The 17,396-nt window shown below is 37.3% G+C and overlaps 1 protein-coding gene across 2 annotated transcripts in view; it reads left to right on the forward strand.

Moving 5' to 3' along the window:
• Positions 1-67: 67 nt before the first annotated feature.
• WDR25 (WD repeat domain 25) overlaps positions 68-17,396 on the forward strand; it is a 65,199-nt gene continuing 47,870 nt past the window's right edge. The window contains exons 1-2 of one of the 2 annotated variants that reach the window (XM_080394610.1): positions 68-212; positions 2,838-3,610. In XM_080394610.1, coding sequence (XP_080250736.1) covers positions 2,897-3,610 — 714 coding nt within the window. In that variant the 5' untranslated portion in view covers positions 68-212; positions 2,838-2,896. Of the gene's footprint in view, positions 213-1,193; positions 3,611-17,396 lie in introns of those variants that run through there. The other variant, XM_080394609.1, reaches the window with a different exon arrangement.

Below are 17,396 nucleotides of genomic sequence, written 5' to 3' on the forward strand. Positions count from 1 at the left end.
CCGCATGGCCCTCAGCGGAGGGAGAAGGGCTCCCACGCGACCCGCGGTCTAGCCCCTGCCCTTCCCGACCCGCGGCCCCTGTGCGAGGGCTGTGACACGCGGAACCGTTTGAGCGGGGCGCTTCATTTCCACCCGGCGCGCTTTTCAAAGCGGAGCGCCGGCGGGCCGGCTAGTGAGTTCCGGGCTGCGCTGCCGGTGGCGGTGCGGCGCAGGTACCCGCGGGGCGGGGCGGCCCCGGTGCCGGGCTCTGTAGGGAGGGCAGCGGTACTGGCGGCGGTGCTGGGCCGGGTATAGCCTCGGTGCCCCCGGGTATAGCCTCGGTGCCCGAGGAGGGGGGCAGAGCGCGCGTGTGTGGGGAGCAACAACGGCTCCGGTGCCGGGGGAGGGGAAGCGGGCTCGGTACCAGGGCCCCCGGAGGCCGCCGTTCTGCTCTCTCGGCGGGGGGCTGCTCCGGTGCGGGCTGGGGAGGGCCGGCGCGGCGGTGGGCCAGGGGTCGTTCTCACCCCGCCGGGGCTGCGGGGCGCTGCTCTCGGCCTTTGTGTCGTACCTTTGGTGACACCTCCGGTCACTCGGCCGGCGTGTGGCGCTGCGCGTGCCGAACTGCATGGGCTTCGCTTTAGTGCGTTCGGATAAGTCAGTTGCGGGAAAATTAAAGAAAACCAGAACTCTATAAACTTCCCTGTTAGCTCAGCACGTTGTAAATCGTTAATAAATTCACAATCTAGTTCCAGTATGTTTCTAATGAAGTACATTGGGTTTGCTTCCCCCCCACCCCCCTTAAGTTAGGGCAGCATAAGAAATTTTGGGGTGGTGTTTCTTTAAAAACAGAAGTTGAATGGGAAGTCTTAAGATGACAGAGATGCTTTGCATTTACAAAAATACTAACGGTGATGGGTGTGATGGGATGGATTTATGCTGATCAAATGTAATGGGATATTTTCAGTGTTTCATAAGAAACTCTTTTAATCAGGTGTGTCCAAGGCATCATCTTGCTTTTACCTCTGAATCTCAGCCTTATTAATACTTTTGTGTATTAAAACAAAATAAAGTAACTGTGAATGTCTAACCCAATCTACTTGCGTATCTTAATTTATAGCTTTCAGCCAGGTGTCAACTTCTTACAGTATTTGTTCTTTGAGCATGATGCCTTGTGGCTGGGGCCTGTTTTCAGCTCTGCAATACAAACAGTAACTATTTGTTGCAATTATTGAAGTGCAGTCCTTTGAAGTAACCTTTTATTTGCTAAGAGGTTTCAATTTACTGCTAAAAGCTTAAATTTACTGGTTTTGAATTGAAGTGCTACTTAATTTTTTCATCGTCACTGTTTAAGTGAAATGCTGCTTTAATAAATGAAGCTGTAGTATTAAAAAAGCATTTTTCCTTGCTTTTAATTGCTGTCACAAACTTCAGAAAAAGATAGAATGTCCTCTAGAGGGAGATCTTGATGCTTTTATGTGCTAAAAAGTTGGTCACCTTGTTCCAGCTGAATGTCTTGGTCACTTACCATGGAAAGGATCTGTGATGATGCATGTGTATGTCCTGATAGGAACCTGTCTTTTGAATCTGTGCTTGGAAGTTTCATTACAGAATAGAGAGCATAGCCTGTAATGTGACACTTATGTAGCTTAAACGCAACATGCTTGTTTTCATTCAAATAGTTCCAGTTCTGAAGTTAAATGAGTGATTTTTACAAGTTCCAGAGTAATACTCCTTCAGTGTTATTTGTAGGACCTATGTTTGTGGCATCAATTCTGCAAATGCTTACATAGATACTGACTTTCATATAGCACTCTCATTTTAATCAAGATGCTTTTAAGGGCAGTTTCTTTGCTGACCTAAACCAAGAATTTCAGCAGCTGATCTGCAAGTGTTGTGGGTTAAATCACTTTAGTGTAATGAGTGCTAACAGCTGGGCAAGGAAACAAAGCAGAAACAGAATGTCCCATTTAATCAGTCTTGGCAATTGAAGGATAGCAGTAATTTTTGACTACAAATAGCAGAGGTTGAAAGATTATTTTTGCAGATACATCAGTTGTTTGAATGTAGCTCACTCTATACTCCATGCCCCATGCAAATTATCAGAAGAAGCTTGGTGGGATTGTAATGGTGGCAAGTTATTCAGCATATTACTTACACAGTCTCAGGGTGGGGTTTCTTTCTCACAGACACTTTGAAAAAATATATTCCACTGTAAACAAGGAATTTATTTTTTCTGTAAGTAAATGCAAATAGTGTATTCAGTGTAGCTTCTGGCATAAGTCTGTTCTGTAAAGCTGAAGGCTGTGTGTAATTTGCTCTGTGGGTATAGCTGAAAAATTTCCTCATACTGCAAGACTGCTAAATGGATCAAAAATTTATTTAATTTTTAGTTGCCAGTTGAACCCCTTCATTCTTTCAAATCATCTATACTGCTAAGAAATAGATATTGTTAGGTTGGCTTCAAAATAGTTGTAGTATTTTTATTCTTATGCAGTGTTTTGGTGTGCACGTTTATAATTAATTACCCTTGTGTGTGTGTGTGTAGAAGTGCTACTGCAAGTGAGGTTAAAGTGATTTGCAGTAGTTATGTTGCAAGTTTGTTTTCCTTTTCATACTTGTATTCATTGTTTTGTGGTGGTATGCAAATTATCTCTGCTGCAATGCATTAAAAATTTATGCAGAGTGCTTGGAGGCAAATAGTATTGCATAGTTGAATGTATGGATGTATTGTAATAGAGGAATAAATTCCATTAATAAACAGGAATAAAAGTTATGGGGTGTTTAAGAAAAGCACATATATCCTTAACTTACTCAAATTGTAATAAATTGTACTCTAAATAATCCATTCTTTATTGTAGATCATAATTTTGGAGGATTCCAACACTGAGATTTCTGGAGTCTGCTGTGTCTAGTCGTAATGAGTTCGCTGGTTGCTTATGATGATTCAGACTCTGAGACAGAAACTGAAAAGACTGAAGTCCCCAATACTTCTAGCAGACAAACCAACCATCCAAGTTCTTCTGTGAGTCGTGTTCAGTACTTTGCACCTGGTAGTTTGGGTACAAAATCTCTGTATGGAATGCAGTCTACTGAAATCGCTGACAGTTCTGGCAGAAGCACTGTTTGTGAAGATCCCCCTGAGCCTTATACATGGAATAACAACACTGATTTGACATCTCCTTATTGTAGGAGAGCATACTCTGGCCATACTGCATTATGTATGTCCTACAAAAACTATGAACAGACATCAAGCTCTTCAACAAACTCTGAAAATGGCGTTTCCCAGAAGAGACTACATGCAGACAGTACTGCTGCCATAAAAGGAATTAGACCATATATTCCTAAACGATTGCGTCAAGAAATTTCCAGTATGCCTGAAAAAAAAGAATCTGACCAGAGAGATAGCTCAGATTGTGATGTTAAGCTAGGCATATCAGGAGAGCAGGCTTTGAGAAAGATCTCCGAATTAATTAAGCCATATCTGGGATCCAAATACAAATTAACTGAAGTCCCCAAAAGCTTAATATTTTACATGTCTAAACACAGTGGCCCTGTTAATGAAATTCAGTGGTGTCCTGTACGAGAACAAAGTCACATGCTTCTCTCAGCTTCTATGGACAAAACAGTCAAGGTAATGTAAAATAAGATGCTTTGCAGACCAGTCATCAAACTTAAAAATACTGTATTAAATAATGATCTTCTGGGAATAACATCTTCGCTTGTGTGTGTTTAACAGTTTCAATGTATTCAGAATTTGAGGAGATGCTTTCACGTACAAGACCCTGTTAAGAAGTTGCAGCCTAATCCTTCACTATAGTTACTGTAAATTCTGTTATTTTGTAAGGTGGCGTTTTTTGTATTAGATATGTCAGTGTTTTAGATCTTAAGAAGTTAGATTTCTACTAGGTCATTTCTTGTAATCTGTATTAATGTTAGGGTTTTGTTATTTCCTGCTTCAATGCCACAGTGGCCATAAACACTATCATCTAAATACAGATTCTGCCTTAAGTCATTAAACATCTGACTGTCAACACTGGAATAATACTATGAGGAACTTTACCTTTCTGACAGGCTGAAGTGGCTGCTGCTGGAGGAGGTATGTCAGGTCAGATGGATTTTTCATCTGAACTAGTTTGGCAGGTTTTGCATCCTGGAAAAGCGTCTGTTGTGATCTAAGGAGTCTTCTCGTGTCAAGCTTGTTTCAAGGGTTAATTGCTCAATACTTAAGTGTATTTTCCTTCTAGCTTTCGTGAATTTGGCTTCCATTCTTTGTCAGTCCAGTCTTATTTTTATTTTAACAGTGGGTAATGAAAGTACTATGTGTATGCTTTCCCAAATATAGGGCTATTGCCACCTCTGGGTTCAAATAATAGTCTTCTGAAGTGATTTTACACAGGCACATAGTTTTGATAAGAGCGCACAGAAAGCGGCCTTTTTGGTGAAAGGCATGCTTTATTGTATCTAACTTTTTTTTGGCACTATTTTAATAGTTTAATTTGTAGTGGAGAATTGAGTTTCACTTAGTTTGGCTTTTGTATGATTTTTCTTATCTTGGAAGTTTTGGTTTTCTTTCTGTTCCTCTTTCCCCAGTTTTGCCATGGGGCCCTGTGAAATATGTGCTGACTTTGCATCTTTGAAGCAGGGATGTTCTTGAACCTTGGCAGAGTTTTTGTTTTTTTCTCCTGATGTCTATTAAAGCATTGGTGCTCACGGAAAGGAAAACCCCAGATCTGTAGCATAAATAAAATCTATTCCTCTCAATTACTTATTTTTATTCTTTTAAGTTAAATCAACTTTACTAGTTCTGTCGTAGTCAAGATAGCATATTGCACCATCAAAGTCAGAATGCTTTGAACTGTAGGTAACGTCTCCATCATCTATCCCAAAATGTTTTCACATCATTGTGTTAAAGATTAGATGGAGAAAAAAAGTATCTTTGTTTTCCTTTGCAAGTGTTCTTTGATATATCAAAAAAGTTAAATCTTGGCTGCTACTTGAAAAACAGACTTAGAAGGAAAAGACTAAGATATGCAAAAAGTGCAAACGGATGTTTTTGGTAAGCAGCAACTTAAATTTGGATTGTACAAAACTATATGCACCTCTGACTTAAATGTGTCTGAATTTGATTTTTTGTCTTAAACTGTCACACCATATGCTTAATGTTTGTTTACTATACCAGAACCTCATTTTACTGATGAATGAAATTACAGATTCGTTAAATTTGATAAAACAATATAAAATCAGAGTTGTTATTGCAGTGTAAGATTATTAAAAAATGGAAATAATATCCTGTCTGTTTTGTCTTCAAAGCAGAAAGATACTTTTTCAAATAGTGTAACCACCCCTGAGTGGAAACAGTCTTTAATGGTAAAGCTGGTTTTTGAAGAAATCTAATTGCTTTGGATTCACAAACTATGGAAATTCGATATAAATAGAGTATGTTAATGTTAGCCACACTTCAGAGCATGTGAGTCTAAAACATTAATGAAGTAATGATGTAATTTTTACAAACTATATGAAAATATATTTTTCATATTTTGGAAGGTAGCCTGTAGATAAATACCTATGAAGGCTTCTTACTGTTGTTTCTTAATGAAATTGAAGGCAGTAATTGTATGAGCAGTAGCGTCTGTGAAGTTTGCACCTTTGCACAAGAACCCTTCAGGCCAGTAGAGGGCACGGTTAGATTAAGTATTAACTTGATGCGATGAAACTAATTTCACTAACTTTCCAGGGCCACGAGCCCATAAATCTCTAATGACTATTACAGCAGTAGTTTATCTTCTGGGGATTTTTTGGCTCTCTACCATTGCCTGAGGTTCTCCATTTTCTGGTACAAGCATAAAACAATTGATTGAAAATGTAGATGCAGATGTACTTTTTTTTTTTTTTTTTTTTTTCTGATCCTGTACCTTCTCACAGCTTACCTTTTTTGTTTTCTTCCAAAAAACACCTGCTTGGAATTCCTAGTTTAAATCCAGGCAGTGGAAGCATGTCCTCTTTCCCTATAACACATACATGCAGACGCTCAGGATGTTCGCACTATTTACTTTAAAAGTCTAATTCAGTTAAAACTCAAAAGCACAGTTAGAAGCTTGAAATTCCCATATGATCAGAGAGATCAGGCAATCCAAAGCCTCAAAACTCTGTACTTTGTTAGTCATGTGAATAACTGTAACTGAGTATTTTTATGTGTAATTTTTATGTGTATTCTTATGTGTAATGTGAATATTTTGGATTCAGGGCTTACATTCATCCTATGCATTAAGACATTTATCTTCTGAAGAGTTCAATATTCGTGGATATTTCTTAGAATTAAGAGTTCTGTCTAAGCAGATCTGACTGACTTTGGTAGTATAGATCTTTTGATTTAAGCACAACTTACAGTTGTATGCAATTTTTGTAGTATCTAGCCTAACAGTTTTGCATCTTTTATCTCTTCTTATGTGCTTAAATATTTTCCTCTTAAATCTGAGAATTTCCCTTTCTGGGAAAGAATTTTGGTTTTTTTCTTTTGTCATAGAGAAGGAAGAAGTACTTGGTTTAGTTATCTTAATATAGTGATCTTAAATTCTTTATTCTCATCTAAATTACTGTGACTAAATTGTTCCATATCACACAGGGATATATCCAAAATGTATATATAGAATTGATTATGTGTTTTCTTTTGAATGTGTGAATGTATCCTGTTGGGGGAAAAGAACAGTCTTCCCTTTATGTTCTCCCACATTAATCAATATGCACTTTACCATCTTTATGAATCAGTGTAAGTCATGCTAAAATGTTTGCAATAAATGAGTTGATGTTTTCAGTTTGTGTTGACTGAAGAATAGCCTAGTGTCAGGAAAAATCATCTGTAGCAGTTTGTATAAATATATTCTATGTATAGGAAGGAATGCACTGTTTTAGAGGATTTTTTATTTTTCATGTGCTCTTAATTTTTTGTGTACGGCTGCATTTAAAAAAACCCAGAATGGTTATCAAGTGGTAAAGTTGAAAAAAGAACCAGCTATCAGCTCAGGTGTGTAATTCTCTAGTGACACCTGTACCAGCAGATGGGGCTTCTCAGCATCTCAGAAAGGGATGGGAGCTAAACTGAGCCTCTAAAGACTGGAAGGCTTGAATGTTTGCCTCCATGGTGTTCACTGAAAGATCACAATTAGAAGTTTATGCACATGTTGCAAAATGTATGAGAAAACTTCACAGAGACCTGAAAATAAGATAGAACTTCATATGGGAAGTGATAAGTGTTGGAGATTATTTACCCACAGGTCTTCATATCCAGAGCCTTAACAGAAGAATATTTTGTGCTAAATTTTATGTTTGCAAAGAATGGGGTGGGGTGTTGGGGGTGTAAGTCTTAGATTTAGGCTTTGGCAAGTCTTTTGCCATCCATTTTCTCAAGAATTTTGAGCTTCCCCTTTGGAAGGGGACTGATTGTACTTCTAGCTAGGAGGCTGGAGAAAGGGGCAGGAAACCTGATTCAAGTGAAGGAAAGGATTCTTTGGCGCTTTAACTGTGGCAGTGCTTTTCTTCACTATTACATTCTAACTGCAGTATCAGTGGCTTATGCTTCTAGTTTAAGTATATATTTAAGGATTGTGAAATAGGATTGTCTGAATGGACTAAATTTGTTTTCTTTGGATAACACTCTTCTACCTTCTGTTTGAATGGGTGCTGTAAATGAAATTTAGGCTACTACTGCCAGTTTTGGTTTTGCCTACTTAAGCACCGAAATAGCATTTGTAATTTTAATATCCCATCTAGTATTTTTTGCATATATTGTGAGACTCACCACCGTTATTAAAGGTGCCTAGTTTCCATAGTGTGGATATTCAGCACTTTCTGAGCACTAGACCGTGTTTAGGTATTCCTGGTTTAGAACCCCCAAATATAGAATCCAAAATCACAGGTTGCTGTTGGCCTTAGGTAGCAGAGCAGGTAAAAAGTTGACTCTTGAAAGACATACTTACCAACTGCAGGAACCACTATATTGCATTGACATTGTTAGTGTCTTTTAATTACGTAGAGACACAGAAATGTAAACTTTTTCACTAGTTACTGATGCTGAACTTAGCTTTTTAACAATTGTTCATAACTTCAAGCCTCCCATACCATTATTCTGTATTTCCTGTTTTTTCTTAAAATGAACTCAAGGTAACATGTTTAATCATCTGTCAACTTTGACTTCTGTGTTCCTGGTTTTCTATTTAGAGCATCAGAGCAGGTATTTGTTGCAAAGTATTTCTTCATTTTCAGCACTTTCACCCTCTCTTGATGAACAGGATCAAAGAAAGAAAGTACTGTGATTCTTTGGCATGCAAAATGTGTATTAATAGCACTTTGGTGGGATGACTTGTAACACATTGTTGGAAGTCCCTCTTACATGTTTTCTTCCCTGCTTGCCTACTTGAACTTCATCTCTGTTTAGTCACAGCTGAATCTATACAAGGAAAGTAAAAGTTTTTAATATTAATGTCAGCCTGTTGAACAGTTTTGCTGACCTCTCATGGTTAAGAACACGAGAACAGCCATGCTGGTTCAGAACAAGGCTCTGTCTAGCCCAGTGGTCAGTCTCTAGTAGGGTGCGAAAGTACATGCCTGGAGAAGAGCAAGTCAAAGGTTTATGGTGCCTTAAAGTCCTCTTCTGCTGTCTGCTTCTTTTCAACTTGGGGCATTTCTGAGATCCAAAATAGTTCTTCTTTGTAACTTTTTACCTCAAGAGATCTCTTCCAGATACTTCTGCAGTCTTATGAAACTTCTGATCGTTAGACCTAGAGTGGTATATCACTGATACTGGTCAGTTTTAATGTAGGGATTTTGCTTTCTGGAGTGTATCAAGTACTACAAGAAATACCGTTTTTTTTTTTTTTCATATTTTCAAAACCTTTTTTTTTTCTTTTTTTTTTTTTTTTTTTTTTTGTGGAGAAAGATAGCATAGTGATATATTCCAGGAATTTGTTACTCTTGATCCTGTTGTGTTGGGCTGAAAGAGATGGAACATGATAGCTTCCGTTCATCCGTATAATGTGTGTAGCACTGGTGGTAGCAATACATTTTTCCTAGATACTGCTTTAACCCTGCATTGGAGTAACAAATTCTAATGTTTCTGTTTTCAACCATTCTGCACACAATTCACCTGAAATAGGCAGTGTTTCTTCTTGTTCTGTCACATGCACGTCTGCTTATGAAGGAATGAACTTAAGCTGCCAGTATGTTTCCTATACACTCATGCATGGCTGTCAGATGGCTATAGCCCTGTCACTTAGGCTGCATTCAAACTGCTCACTAAGCAATATTATGTATTGTGCTGCTAGTGCCTAAGTATTAAAATTCTTAGATTAATTTTAAAAATCTAATCGTAACTAATGCTCCTTTAACTGTAGCTGATTGCATAAGATGAGAATTTGGGGAGTCATCCTATTTAAAACATCTCAGTTAAAGTGGAATATATGTATTAAAAAAGATCTCTTGGATGTTGGTACATTTCTAAATCTGTATTTTAAAAAACCCAAGAAGTTCTCTCCATTAACTTGGAGGTGGCAAGGAAATGCTCATATTCTGGAGATTGTGTGCTGCTTACCTAGATGTGTGGAAAAAAGCACTGTTTTCTTGCTGAAGAGGCTGTAGTTGAAGAGGGTACCAAATAGGCTATTCTGAAATACTGAAGCTGAATTTTCTTTATGATGCCATGTTCTGACTTTCTTCCCTTTTCTATTCAGAACTATTGCATATTTTTTACAAGAACTTTAAGCTTGCTGATTATTAAGGTGGAAGTACACTTACTATTTGATAGACATATGCATAGTAATACCAGTTTCCTGGGTGCTGAAAGGGCTTCTTTGTATGCTTTGATCTTTTTCTAACAAAATTTTTTCATACATTTCAATAAGAAGTATTGTCCATAACGCTTATTTTGTAAGAAAGGGAACATCATGCAGGAGGGAATGTGCTTGACCATCAGTGAAAGCTTCTGACTGTGCTTATGCCTGGATGATAATACAGGTCAGGATGTAATAGCTAGCTCTCACACAATTGTTCTGCAAAAGCTATTAACACAAGTCAGCAAATAACAGTTCTTGAAGGTGGTGGATTTTAGTCTCTTCATCCCAAAGGTATGTGTGAGTAAGGGTTGTTGCACATTTGGTATTTTAATACATAGATATGTTTAGAGATCACTGTTACATAGAAATGCGGGTTTTTTTAATTATTTTCTTGTTTCCAGCAATGCTGTTGTCAAGGAAACAGAAATCCTTGTAATGCCTTTGTTCATTTTCTCAGAATCCACAGCTGGAGATGACTTGTATAGTTTTTATTATGTTCTTAGTAGTTGACACACTCTTGTGCCTCAAAGGATTTTTTTTCAAAGGAGTATGTTTCTTTGAGTATAAATAGCACCATCCTGATCTGTATGCTGTTTGATAGGCCATTGTTTTCTTTCCTTCTTCACTAATGAATTAAATTCAGTTGCTTTGGATTAGAATTTATCTTCACACCTGTGTGAAAACTGACATTTAAAAAAAAGGAGGGAGGAATGGGAGGGGGAGCAAAAATGTAGTGAACCTCTCAGCTTCTGGGTTAGGTTGTCAGCTCTGTAAAGGCATTTTTTTTTTCTTTAAACTTGGAAATATCTCCTGAATTAGATCTCCTTAAAGAATACCGGAGTAGTACCCCAACTGGTCTCGCCAAGCATTTTTGACTGCTTTATGGTTGTGTTAGAGGATGTGGCTATGGGGCAGAAGAGCAGGAGAAGATGGGCATTTCACAGCACAGCCTGTGCTTACCCCCCCAAAACTGGGAATTATTTAATGAAAAAGTCGGAAAACGAAGTGTCTCTGAAGTAGCCTGTAGCTCAGAAATAAGCAACCTTGTCCCTTTCCCAGCATAGCCAGCCTGGTGGGGAAGAAACAGTCAGGGCTAGAGATGCCAATGAAGTGTCTTTAATGAAGCTTAACTGATAATGTCATAAATCAAGCCCTCCAATTATGCATAGGATCAGTGTGGGCAGCTGCTGTGCAGTCTAATGTCAGAATGTCACCTGAGGTGGGAGGAATGTATGGTGGTATCTCCCTTCTGGATGCTTCAGTAAGGTTGCTGGTGAAAAAGTCAAGATTTTGGTGCTTGGAAAAAATTGAGCTAGAGTAGTTTTAAGCTATTAAGTGATTGTAATACATTATGGGAGTATCTATTTTTTTTTTTAAACAGTTGAGAAATTTTGAATATTTTTGCTGTTTAAAAATATAAATAGTACCAGTCTAACTTTGCTTCTTTTCTAGAAGTGTAGCTTTATAGATGCATCTCATATCCTGATACATAAATCTAAATCTATCTATCTCTATATATAATCTGCTAACAAAGCTACAATGCATTTTATGGCTTTGATTCCTTACCTCTCTTGGTCTGTCGATGTTGTCAAGGAAACAAATTTTTGAGAAGCTTTGCTCTACTTTTTCAGGTTCTATAGAGAGAATACTTGTGTAGGATTTATCCAACATCAGTAGAAACAATTTGCCTGAAGCTTCTATTCTTTTCAGTATGCTCATGTCCTTGCTTTTTTAAAGCAGATTTTATTTTTAGCATGTGTGAAAGAGCTCCATCTTTAAGGTCATAATATCAGTGAATGTACCAAAGATTGTTGACACTTGATCTTTAGATGAAACCTGATAGAAAGAACTTTAATGGCATTTTGCTATATATTTATGCTATGAAGACAAGTGTTAGTTATAGATTCCCTATAAATTAAAGGGGAAAGAAACATCTTGTTATTTAGAGAAGTTGCTTCACTACTGTGGAACTAATGGTGTCCCATCCTTTATCATACTTATCATGCTTCATTGTAGAAACTGTCCCTCTTCAAAAAAAAAGCTTTTTGTGGCTAATCTGGAACTGCATTTGATTTGTCTTCCAGTACGTATGTGCTGGCGGACTGGTTTATTATGACTGAGCTTTACCTTCAATGTGCTTTTGGAGGCTTTCTATTTATTTATTTATTTAAATTGCTGATTTTTTTTTTCTAGGGCACAACTAAAAGTGTAGCTATAGAAACTTTTACCTTTGTCAAATGTTTCAGTTGTTCAATGATTTAAAGATACGGAGCTTGACAGATAGTAAAGACTGCGCATGCTTGTATGTTGTGCATGTGCCAGCTGTGTAACACCTTGCTTTCTGAAGTCAAACTTCTGGAATTTGTCCTGTTCTCTAGTCATCTTGTCTTTTTCCAGACTATAATTTGCTCTTTGAAAGATTTTTTTTCCCCCTCTCATTCTGAACATTGGGACTAGTGGCTGGAATTGTATATTGTTAGATACTGAGGAAGGGACACAGCTGGTTCTGTGTGGAAAGGATGGCAACTAGCAATGCAGGTGGTTAGGGATGACATAGTCACGTAAACATGTTAAAGCTTGGCAGATATGTTAGTTAGCAATATTTTAACAATGTAAAAGGAATTAAAATTAGGTAGTTCAATTTTACTTTGCTGGTGTTGAAATAGCGCTAGTTATGAATGTCCTTACTGCCAGCAAAATGCATAGCTGCTTTACATAATTAATTGTTTATTTTCATAATTAAATGACTAGTTGGCTCATGTTTAAGACTGGGTTATATCAGTGACATCAGTGGGTTTAGGATTGCATCTATATTTTCCATAGCCTGGGATTTTTCATCTTTTGTTTCCTTTTGCAATTGTTAACATTCTCAATAGCCTTGGGAATAATAAATAATTAATTTTTTAGTTGAAAGAATGAAGAGTTGTAAAGACAATGTTACTTGCCCAGGCTCACTGATAAATGAATGCAAGATTCATTAAACCTCAGGTTTTCAGATAGTGATTTAGAACAACTAACTGTGTACTGCCCCTCACAGATATTACTTCGGTGTGGGCAATAAGGCTGCAATAACTACTTCCGAAGATGAGAAAGCCACCTGCTTAATGTTGGGGTGGGACAGAATTTGCCCATAAATTTTGAGTCACAGATACAAATTTGTCCTTAAGTACAACCATTTACCATTATTTTTAGAACTGTTGTAGCAATGTGTTACTTAATGTTGGTGTACAAATACTGCAAATCATGCACCTGCTTACAGTGTATCCAGCTGCACTGTACTGTAGGACAGCTGCCACTCATCTGATGGTTGGGTTGGTGGAACGTGCCTGTAGCAGTTGTCCCTGCTGTGTTAAGTCTTTCCCATGGATAATGTGCAAGAATGAGACAGCTTAAATTGCTCCTTTTTATTTGCTGTATTTGTGCTTATTTATTTTATTGACTGTATGAATAGAAGAGATGCTTATCTGATATTATACATGTACATACATCAATATAAAGCTACAAAGCACATGAGTGGCCTTATTTGATTCACATTTTTATATTTTTATTAAAAAAGTATGGTAATATTGAAGTACTGTACAAATGTTTTCCATTTGATAACCGCTCTTTAACTAAAGTTTAAAGGAAAAAAAACCCAAACAAACAGCTTAAAAGTTGGTCAGTGTTGGTTTTGCCCCTTCTGTTTTCAGAAATAAGTCATAGGTCAACAGCAAAGAGATAGTCAGTGTTTCAGAATCTGGGGAGTATAGTACTTACGTTCCGAATAAAAGTGTTTTCTTGCTCTAGTAGTGGATGTTCAAAATCTGTGGGATACAAGTATCTGTGGAATATTTTTTTCTGAGCATATCTATCCAGCCTGTAGTTGCCTGTAGGAATTAAGGATACTTAAGACTATTTGCCTCTGAAGTGCTTCAAGTCTGAAACTGAGGTGTTTAACGCTTAAGAGGAATCCCCACTTTTAACAGAGCATAAATCTATGTGACTTAAGGAAGTGATTGATGTTAATGAATATGATACATAGAGGTGAAGGGGAAATCAGATTATTTAATAAATGGCTATAGTAATTTAGCTAATTATCTCCTGGGGAGTTGTAATACGTTTGAAGTTCTTCTCCTTTGCCTGCTGGTAAGATATTGATTGCTTAAGTGTTTTCTGGTCATGAATATTAACTACTAGTAACCACTACCGTGATTGTCCTTTTCAGTGTTCTGAACACGTTTACATCATTTTTAACCACTACTATTATACTCTAAACTTGATGAGAAGCTGCCAAATTTATGCCATGTTATTTTTCTCCCATATAGATTCAGTAGTACAAAATTGAGTGGTTTTAAAGTAATTCTTAATAGCTACCTGCCATTATATTATTGGTTGTTCTTGAACTACTTGAATATGTGCATCAAGCTATTCTGCTTTAATCACGTCATCCCAAATATGCCTAATACTGTGTATGAAGTAGATAAATTATCTGAAGGAAATTTTTGGGTATAAGTAGTATACAACTGGGGTGGGGATTTAAGTATCTTTGCCATACTTGGCTTTGCCTTATGCTGAAATAATTCACATTTTCCATACTGTACAACAAACCATAGCTTAAGTCACTTACTGATTTATAAGTATATTGTAACTTCTTTTAATTTCTTCATTTTCCAGGAACTTACTGTTTGAGGTGCATCCACAAGGTTAGCCATATTACAATGGTTAGTCACAAAACACTTAAAGGTTAACTGCAAAATAGGTGGGAATTCTTCCCTTTATTTTGGGGTGTGTGGGAAGTTACTTCTCTTGCACTGTCTGCCCAGCATGAATGTACAGTTGCTATTTTGTAGGTACAAAAAACCCTAGTCACACTTATAACTTCAGCTGACTGAAAAGGTGATCTGTATGAGCATCTTCCTTAGACCCAACAGTTTATGGGGGATTAGTGATTAGCTTCAGGTGTGGCTATCCCAGAACCTTTCTGCACCATAAAGAACGCACCATGTTAGAAGATGGCAATTGATGGCAGAAACACTTTGCTCTTGAGAAGGATAGCTACTGATAACCAGTGATTTTAAGTGTCCTTTACTGGATATATCTACTTATTTACAAATTGCCTTTTTGTGAACTTCGCTTGTAATGTAAAGGTTGTCTGACTTCAGAGTATTAAAAAAAAAAATGGTTCTCTCTTTTTTTCTCTTTTTTTTTTTTTCTTTCCTCATTCCCTTGGCATCTTGCCTTAATATTCAGCATTTGGTAAGCATAATCTTTTGCAAATAGTGGGAATTAACTAAAAAAGATTGATTGGTACAGATGAGTAAAATAGCAAATGAAGTCTCTGATTGTACGAATCTTACTGTTTGGTCTGATTTGCAGCACCTGTTCTTGAAACTCGTATTTGATATTTTAGCTGAGAATTTCTGATGTTTTATTTGGACTGCCTAATAGGGTGTTAAATTCTAGACTCCTTTAGTACAGATCTCTGCAGTAATTCAGAGAATATTTAATTTGGATTTTAAAGTGGTTTGAGAAAATAGCATGCATAATCTACATGTTAGTTTATGATGTATATGGTCCAATACCATCATACTATCTCTGTAGAGCAGATGAATTCAGTTGAAAAACATGTTTTAAAATGTTGCTTTCCTCTTAATTTGCTCTAAATTCAGTGATGAGCATCAGAAGCATGCACATTTATCCTCTGAAATGTCAAAAGGCATTATCTTGTCATACTTCAATACTAACAACATAGTTTTGCTTCTTATTTATTCCTTCTATTCCCTGGTCATATTGTTCTAAAAAGCAGTACCCCTTGGAGAGTGCACAGCTGCTTGAGGGGGATTAAATTCTGCAGTACCTTTGAGGACATGAGCCACAGCAGTTGCCTTCAATTAATGCCTGTTTGGCAACTTGGCTTGCCTTAGAGCTAGCCTTTTACGTTCGGTAACGTTAGTGTAGTGTAACTTCCCACTGCCCATTTTGTTCTGCTGACCACTTTCTACAGGAACAGAAGTAGTTCTCCTCTTGAAACTTTCAAAAAATGACTGTTACTGAAATTTGGCTGTAAGAATGTGTTTCAACAGTATTTTTGGTGTTCTACACAGAATAAAGAGAGGGACAAGAAAGATCTATACTAAGTTTTACTCCCTCACTGTATTTCTGTTTCTTAGATGAGCCTGAGTAGGTTGTGGTTTTGGTTTGGTTTTTTGTGAAACATGCCTTGAGCACTTGTTGGAGAACTGCAGTTGTGATTTAGTTGACTAGTTTGATTGAAGGTCACTTTTACCTGACCTTGTGTCTTTAGTAAAAGTGCAGCAGCATGGTCTTAATTCTCACTGTTGTTCATCTCCAGAGACTTTATAAAATTTTTTTTCTTGCTTTCTCAGTCTGTTTACAGCTAAGAAAAGAGATATTGGGGAAAGTAAGTAACAGGTAGATCTCTTAAGTGAGTTCTTCCCAAACTTCAATTTGGAGTCTGAGATACACACACAGTTTGGGGTCAGGTACTCTCTTCTTTACTGATGAGAAAGGACCAAACACTTTCTTGGAGGACAACATCCTCCCCAGCAAAGTCCAGCTAGCTGCTGTTGTAAGTGGGATGCAGACTCGAGGGTTAATGACCTGCACCATGGAGTGTCTCATACCCTTCTCTGCTCTCTGGGCAGTCAGCAATGTGCCTTTGAAGCAGAACACTAAATGTGCACTTAGGCAGCTAGGCAGCAGCAGGAACTGTCTTTTAGACAAGGTCAGGAGTTTCTTGGCACTGTGCACTTTCAGAACATTTGATTTGTCTTTTTTAAGAAAGACTTCACCTTATTTTTCTCTCCAAACAATTCTTGATAAAACTTTCATCAGAGAGACTTTTTAGGTGTAGAGTAAAACTGCTAGTCAAACTGGGTTGAGAGATACAGAACAGTAGGACATCCTTATAGCACATAATTATTCACACTGTTATTTTGACTGATTAAAAATACTTTGTCAAATAATTGGAAAGCAATAGAGTAGACGTAATCTATTGTACTTCAGAATGCTGCCTAAATGTTTCTTCTCCATCATGGAGCACATTATTCATTAATATGTTTTCTAGTGGAAAGAAGCTTTCTTTAGTCTTAAAAGAATAAAGGATAAAATACCAAGGCATGACTGTTCCGATACCCTGTTCTCGGGTTCAGTTTTTTCCTATTTTCAGGGTTTATTTCTCCAAGAAGTAGTGATCAGCATCAGTGTAGATGATCAAAGCTTCCTTCCTTCTCTGAAGACAGTAATGATTATAACTCTTTTCTGAACAGAATCGTATTGATGCATTTTCTGATTTTTCACATTTTTTACATTATACATAGTATTTCATTCCTGAATTTGTTGATTTTTTTTTCTTTTTGTAATTAGATTTAGCTCTAAACACGGTGGAAGAAAGTATGCAACCTAATGTGGATAGTATCCCTAGTATGCACATTAGTGGTGCCCTTGGCTTGATGATGAATACTTTCAAACAAGTATCCTTCATGTCAGTCTTGTGATCTTGAGTTCAATTAAAGAAGCTCAGTCATTTTTGTTTCCATCTGATGTGTGAGGTATCTATTTTTAACTCTGTCTTCTGGGAAAACAATCAGATTT

The sequence above is a fragment of the Falco punctatus genome (assembly GCF_963210335.1).
Source record: "Falco punctatus genome assembly, chromosome: 7".
NCBI classification, from domain to species: domain Eukaryota; kingdom Metazoa; phylum Chordata; class Aves; order Falconiformes; family Falconidae; genus Falco; species Falco punctatus.